The following is an 8,057-nucleotide window of genomic DNA, read 5'->3' as shown; positions in this document are numbered from 1 at the left end:
GGTAAACAAAGGAGGAGGCTGCAATGCTTGGTAAGAAATGTATGCATTATCCTGCCCATGTAATTGTAACTCCTCTGTACAGTATGTTCACAAATAAAATAAAATTAAATTTAAAAAAATATGAATATAGCAAGAACAAAGTATGTCTGGGGTGAATATTTTCCATTTGCTTTTTTAAAAAAAGACATACATGTACTGTGTTCCAAAGTAAAATGTATTTCTTAGTATGAGTCATGATCAAAGATAGAATAAAAATGTTTTTCTGGTTTGTCAGAGATGTTACCTGTACACACATCCATGGACAGGCTAAAAGCAGCCTCAGGTGTTAACACTATGCAAAATAATCATTGTATGTTTGTATTTTTTCACAGGTATAAGTGATTTTTAAAGGAGTCTATAGCTGTAAATGGTTAAGAGCTAGTAATGGAAAAATGCTGAATATGTTTTACAATTAACAAGCCTAGACTAGATTTTGCATTTATTTCTTGTTATCTGGAAGAATTTTCAACAGCACTCTGACAAAGTTGAAGTGCACAAAAAAAGAACATTTACAAATGACAGTTTAAACAATGTCTGACAGTGTAATAGTGACCAGTCACTAGTGATAGTATATGTGGGCTTATCATTATTTGCATTCTATGTAACTCACTAAAATTCAGGGAACATTTCTAGTTATAACCTTAAGTCTAGAAGAAAGAAAGCATGCTTACTGAGTGAAAGGCAGCATGAGAAGGAGAAGAAAGATAAAATCCTAAAAAAAAAATTACTTCTTTTTGGATCAAACACAATTAGACCTCTATAACCTTACCTGGTGAAAAGAATACTAGTTTGACTGAATTCTCCAGCGTCTTTTCTTAAAATAAATTCAGAGCTCTAACTAAAAGCCTCCAGACAGACAGGAAACTCAAGCTCTTCCTTAAATATACTGTCTACTCTATACTGCTAACATTTGTACCAAAAAGTTAAACATGTATCATCAAACTCATTTTGAACATTTTGTAGGCCACACATTTCTTTTGGTTGTCTGTTTTTACCTCAGGAGGGAGGCAAATGCTGGCTTTGATAAACAAGGCTGGATCTTGTTTCGCTGCTTCATTTCCACAGGTGGCACCCTAGGAAACAAAAATAGCTTCAGTCAGAAAACAGAATCCAGAAGCCTGCCCAAAGGGGAACAAATGTCCAGGGGAAGCCACATCCTTGACAGGGAATAAAAATCTTCCTGGCGGTCCTGAGGTTTAATAGGACCATCTCCAAATCCTACATGAGACTGAGGATTCTTGGGTAGAAGGCAAGAAAGAATAGAAAAGGCGAAGGTGATTAGTGTCCTCCCCACTTAAAAAAAAATTAAAGGACAGTGATTCAGAGGAATCTCAGGCTCCCTTTTCAGCATCCCTAGAAAGCCTGAGAAACCAAACTCACTCAAAAGTTCACATACCTAGGGTCCTCCATTTTACATCTGGAGACATCTATGGAAAGCAAGCTTCACAGAAACACCTGACCTGAGCAGGTTTAACAGGCTTTTGCCCTGGGCCCTTGAGACTGCACAGCCACTCCACTGAGAGTACATCTAAGTGTCCTCTATTCCTGGCTTAGATTAGACTCCACAGTTTCAAAGGGTATTGCAAAATATGGGCACACAAGGAAAATAAATGCTGGTAGTATCTGGACAGCCAGAAAAGAAGTCATCATCTAAGACTTACTGATGATCAATTTAAGTGAAAAAATTACTAAGACTTAATCAACTTTTTCTATGATAGGCAGGACTCACACAGAAGGAAACAGTGCTTAAATACGAAGTTTCCACAGTTAGAACTGTAAGGTTGAGAACTAAGAGTCATATAAAGTTCTTATGGAGGAAAATATCTTTTGGGACTATAACAAAATGACAAGGATTCCTTTGTTTATATGGAAGAAAGATAGAGAAATATTGGTTAACAAATCAAGCCACCAAGTTTGAATTATATCCAGAGGGCATTTACCTAGCAATGTTTTTTGTTGTTTTTTTTGCCCCAGCAGCCACTTACCTAACTTTATGTCATGAAACTTTATATCTTTTTCAATGCTGAAATTAAATGCAAAAACTTCATTTTTTACATATAATCAGCAAAAGCTCAAAACAAATTAAAACTGAAACAAAAATAAGTCACATGATTATTTTGATCTAATTGTGTCCTGTCATCCATTCAAGATTTAAAAGGTCATTTAAACTTTATCCCTAGACAAAGGTCTGAAAACAGAGAGAAGTTTTGTCTTCAGTAAATTTTCTGTGACTCTCAAGTTTTATAAGTGGCATCTAATGTAAAAGGTTTTCAGTAAATATATATATAAATATATGTAGTCTATCATTTAATAAATATTTTTAAACAAAAAAATCATAGGTCGTATTTATTATACCAAGATCACATAGCCGAGTATTTTAGGATCTAAAGATCAAATACTTCTAAGATATACTCTATTAATTTAAGGAGATGAATGAGGGGGTAGGGAAATTTTTTCCTGCCATTAAACATTTGTATAACATTATTCAATATAGGCATACAGCTGCTTCCAACGCACCAGAACATTTCAGAAGCACAGGTCTCTTTCTTGTCAGAAGATTTTGGAGGGCCTTTTATGGCCCCAGCATGAGACTTTCCCTACCCAAAATTGTTCCAAAGGTGGTCAACACTTCTGCTTCACGGTCCATAAAGTTTGATTATTTATCAGTTTCAAATTGTAGAAGAATTTATCTAAAAATACTTGAATGGCAAGATGTCAGTGTATAACACAAAATTAGAAAAGACTCAAACCTTATGATATTTGAGGCTTCTAAAACAAGTCCAGCTAATACAATGTATATGGATTTGTGTAAAAGACTAGTTAGAGAATTATGTTCAAGTAGTAAAAACGAAGCTTACCAATAGGTATTTGTTCCCCACAATATACAATGCAGCACATAGTAGAGGAAGACAGCACTCAGGAATATGGCCACAAGGTACCCTCTCATGGCTAGCCCACCTGAAACACAAGAAGAAGAGTCTTGAGAAAGGGAAATATGTTATCTGTATGGATTTCCACAATGGTTCAAATGTGAGTATTAGCATATAAATACATAAAGAGGGAACAGAAGAAAATGGCAAAAAAGCCTATAATCTTGAATATGCCAAGTGAATGTGCAAAAAGAGACTATTTTTTCTCTCTCTTATCAATGATCAATAGAACATTTTGTGTGTTTAGAGACAATAGACAATCCTGTGGTATCCTATTAGGTAAACAAGAAAAAAATCCTTCAGAAAAAATGTACACATCTCTCTTTCTTTCAGAAACATTGATTTAGATTCATTTTTTTTCTCTCAGTAGAAAGTGAATGTGTGCTTCCAGATGTGAATGAATATTTTATTTTTCAGAGTCTAAAACTACTTTGTTATACAATATATTTTAGTCCTTTCAGAAAAAGACTTAAAAAATGGGAATAAAAGGTACTGAAACTATTTCTCACTTTCTCAATTTCTGTATACTTTTAGAGGCATCTTTGGATCTTTCAATATCACAGCCTAGGTGTGTTCAACATTTATGATGTTCATTGCACATGTACAGACAAAAATATGACTATACCCTTCTTAGAATGTAAATACAATAAAAATTTTCATAAAATATGGCTTATCGGTTTATTCATTAAATTATTTATTTTGGTGCCAGTACTGAGACTAGAACTAAAGGGCCTTGTGCTCTCATTTGGCTTTTTTCACTGAAGGCTTTTTTTTCTCTACTTCTTAAGCCACACCTCTACTTCCAGATTTTTGCTAATTAATTGGAGATAAAGGTGTAAGAGCTTTTCTGTCCAGGATGGCATCAAATGGTGATCCTTATATCTCAGCCTTCTGAGTAGCTAGGGTTATCACTGTAAACAATCACCACCCAGCTTAAAATATCTTTTTAAAAACATAAAATATGAAGACATATTTAGTTCCTCCTCTTTTCATCAAAATCAGAAATATGCAATTAAGTGTGAAAGACAATAATAGATCCATTTCAGTACATCTGACTTTATTTCTCTCCCTCCCTTATGAAGTTTCTGGTTCATCTAAACAATCATCTGTATCCTTCCTCGCATTCATATCTACTAACCTCAACCTAAGTACAGAAAGTATGAATCTTTTATGATACATTCCCAAATAATGTAATGCTGCCTCACTGTTAATGATAAATAAATTCAAGTCAAAATTTTCAACTACTTCCTGACCTTCATAAGAGTAATGCATTAAACAAAACTAAAGTATTTTTCTGATAATGCAAGACGTTCTAAAATCAATATCATAACCATGCTTTGCTTCTCAGTCTTGACACCCCCAGGACCTCATAGAGCTGCAGGATTATTTGCTAAACGGCCCTAAACTGTATTGATGTTCTGGCTGAAATTGCTCTTCCTGCCAGCTATTTGTTGTCTGCACCCACACCCCTTCTATATGCCATAATTACTGAGAAATAAAAGCTATGTCAGGAGAATGCAAATAAACAAGTGAGGAAAATGCAAACATGGGTCTAAATCAGTATACAAGATGACTGTGAAAACACTTCACTTACAGTCCAACTCCACCTATGTAAATCAGTTTGCCTATTTCAACCTGAGTGGCCTTACATGTTGACAAGCAAAAGTACACCCCTTCAACTTAATTGGTAAGACATAATCTCAGAAGGCAATTTCCCATAGGCCAAAATAGTCACTAAACTATTTGCTAAAATAACTTGCTTAAATCAAACACTTAAGTTTCCACAAAGAATAATGTCATTTGTGTAAATATCCAACAAGAGTGCATCTTACTAGTACAGACAAATTTTTAAGGCTATATTGACACTGACACTGGCGGTTCACACCTGTAATCCTAGTTACTTAGGAGACTGAGATTTGAAGACCATGGTTCAAAGACAGCCCAGTCAGGAAAGTCCCAAGAGACACTTATCTATAATTAATTATCAAAACAAACAAACAAAAAATAAAACTGGAAGTAGAACTGAGGCTCAAATGGTAGAGCACTAGCCTTGAGCAAAAAAAATTTTAAAAAGCTTAAGGATAGCACCCAGATTTTATGCCCAGCACCAAAAATAAACAAACAAAAATAAGTGTTTATATACATATATATATATATATATCTTGAATATTATGCATATACGATGAAAAGCTGAGTGGAGAGGTAGGTGGAGGGGGAGAATGATGAAAAGGTGATATCAATCAAGATAATCAAGATGTATTAAAAACTGATGTGCTGGTTTCTCCTTTGTCTAACTACTTAAGGATAATACAAACATAACTAAAAAATAATATCTAGGATAAGACAGTGTATAAAGGCCTAGAGAAAGAGGTGAGAGTTTGCAATTCGTTTCTCTATCCCCAAAAACACACCCCTCAGGCTAATTATGTATTATTTTACAGAGCACAAAACGAGATTTTTTTGTTTTGTTTTTGTTTTGTTGTTTTTTCATTCATCAATAAGTGGTTTAACTGAAAACAAAGAAGTGTGAGAGAATGTTCCTTTTCCTTCAAAAAGTAAAATAAACCCACTCTTAAAGAGCCCATGCATAGCACTTGAGAACATGTTAGAAAGGTTATTTACTCTAGTATTTATTTCATGGCTAACTCAGAGCTTTGATACCCAGGTTGCAAAGAAGACCAGGGCTATCCAGGATATCTTTGTGATAAACATGTACAATTCCTCTGCCAGCTCACAGGAAAAATTTCCACAAATAAACTAATTGTCTAACCATCATATATTATAAATGGTAATCATTTGCTGCGAGCAAAAGCAATGAAAGGAAAATAAGTTGGAATTTAACATAGGGTATTTGATTCTAAAGACAAAATAAATAAAAAATAAGGCCTTGAAATAATATAGCTTCAACTACCAAAACAAACGTGTGTTCAACTTTTTCAAGTGTTTATATAGTTCATCCTCTAAAATGAAAGCCTTCAGACTCAAACATTCATTTCTTCTCAGACTCTGAGATGTAAGCCAGTGTATAAACAATCTACATGGCCAAATTAGCTCAATCACAGTGGCACCTTTTCCTCCTCATTAATAATAAGTCTCTATTATTTGTGTGGTGCTTTGAAGTTCATAAAAAGCCTATGTGTCTATTATTTCACGTAAGGCTCACAATATATTTGTTAGATAGGTGTGCAGATATAACCTTCAATGTATGAGTAAACTTAAGGCTTCTAAAGTTGAATTGTCTCCAATCACACAGTTTAAAGGGAGACAGAATAGACTTACAATTATACCCATGGTTTAGAATTCTGTTCCTTTTATCTCCTTGGCATCACCAAATGAAAGACAAGAAGGCAACTCAAGAGAAAATTTGAATCCCAAACTTCCCATGGTGCTCCTTTGACATGTGGAGTTCTGGAAGGGTGAATGATAACAGAGCAGAAGATCCCTACCAGGCAGTGTTCAAGAGGTAGCACCAAGTTGGGGGAAAGGGCCTACTAACATTCCTAAGCCCTTGCACACATCCCCCAACCTGATTCATGTGCCCAAAAAAGTTTGAAAACCAGTGTTGTTAGAATACACTAAACAATTTGAGGCAGAAGAAATTAATGAATTTGCTGCAATACAGAGATGTCACAGTAGGTACTGAGACTTCATGTGCCATAAGAACAGGTGCTACCTGTCAGGTCTATCGTCTTACCCAAAGACTTCTAACAGTAGCCAGTCTTGCAGAAAATACTAAGTACATCATTGTTACAGATCTCAGAACTAAACACCATATATTAATTTTTTCCAGCCTTGAAGGCCTGGCATATGGCACTTATCCAATGGATAATGGCGGGTTGAAATTGTTGAGAAATATGAGTGCTTAACCAAAACATACGATGAAGGCCTTTGGTGTATTGTCTCAGGTCTTCCTGACACACACCCTTTAAAGGAAGCAGTCATTTGCAATGCCTATTTCACAAATGAGGAAACAGAAGGCTGGGGAAGAACAGTAACTTTCCTGAGCTGAAAAATTGCAGAATCCAGACGCAAAACTGTCACACCGCCCTTCTTAGTTAATGAACTCTCCCAGTTGAAAAGACTGACCCATCTTCTCAAACAAAGACAACATTATAGGATGTCTTTCTAATTGTTGGTTTCATCAGTTCGTTAATCTGTATCCATTCAATACCAATGTACAATATGGTGAAGTCTGTAAGTCTTTCCATACAAACTACTCAAATAAAACCCTATTACTCCCAACCTTCCAGCCTGCTCTTAACCACAATAGCATATATGAACAAAATAAAATATAGATGAACACTGAAAATTTGTCAGATTTTTAATTTTGGGCTCTCCTAATGCTTCCTCAAATCAAAAGGAGCTTGCTTATCTAAACATCTAGACATTTTTTAAAGCATGTTTACCAATAATTCAGCAATAATTGCTCTACTTACCAACTCCAAAAACCCTATAGGTCTATCATCCAATACCATATACCACCAAAGAAAAAGATAGTCTGAGTGTGCAGACTTCTTCTGCCCCGCCCCCAGGGGGCTTCTCTGTCCCCAGTTTCCTCCTGAACCAAGTGCAGGTGCTTCCCAATGGCCAGCTGCAGGCTCAGTCACCCTGAGCCTTGGGACTGATCTGGCCCAAGAAAAGGGAACCGGAGGCACCTGTAACTAAACCGGTAACAGTTTGGTCAGGTTCCCATGGATCCAACACTAGTCTTGGACATCTCATCCACCATAACTGGCTTCCTATTGTTGGGTCCTTCCTCATTTCCTACTGTTTACATTCTTTTACTCCTATTCCTCCTCCTCCTGTTCTTCTTCCTTCTCATCCTGTCCTCCTCTTCTTTCTGCTTCTCATTCTCCTGCTTCTTAGCCATCACCTCCAATTCTTCTCTTCAAACTGTCTCTCCCTTCTTTCCTCCCTCCCTCTCATCAGTTCTGCAGCTAAACTTTCAATTCTTTTTTTTTTTAATTTTATTTGTGAACATGCTGTACAGAGGAGTTACAATTACATGGGCAGGATAATGCATACATTTCTTACCAAGCATTGCAGCCTCCTCCTTTGTTTACCCTTCACATCCCTTCCCAGCCTCCC

The 8,057-nt window shown here is 35.9% G+C and overlaps 1 protein-coding gene across 8 annotated transcripts in view; it reads right to left on the bottom strand.

The window, feature by feature from the left end:
* Window positions 1–8,057, bottom strand: part of St3gal6 (ST3 beta-galactoside alpha-2,3-sialyltransferase 6) — a 61,197-nt gene that overhangs the window by 19,156 nt on the left and 33,984 nt on the right. For all 8 annotated transcript variants that reach the window (XM_013024158.1, XM_013024161.1, XM_013024156.1 and 5 more), the window contains exons 3-4: window positions 2,898–2,997; window positions 1,035–1,112 (exon numbers count right to left, since the gene is read on the bottom strand). In XM_013024158.1, the coding sequence (XP_012879612.1) occupies window positions 1,035–1,112; window positions 2,898–2,986 (167 nt within the window). In that variant the 5' untranslated portion in view covers window positions 2,987–2,997. The remainder of the gene's footprint in view (window positions 1–1,034; window positions 1,113–2,897; window positions 2,998–8,057) is intronic.

Source organism: Dipodomys ordii, unplaced genomic scaffold (genome assembly GCF_000151885.1).
Source record: "Dipodomys ordii isolate 6190 unplaced genomic scaffold, Dord_2.0 Scaffold73, whole genome shotgun sequence".
Lineage (NCBI taxonomy): Eukaryota > Metazoa > Chordata > Mammalia > Rodentia > Heteromyidae > Dipodomys > Dipodomys ordii.
Note: the sequence above shows the minus strand (reverse complement) of the source record. Positions and strands in the feature narration are given on the sequence as shown.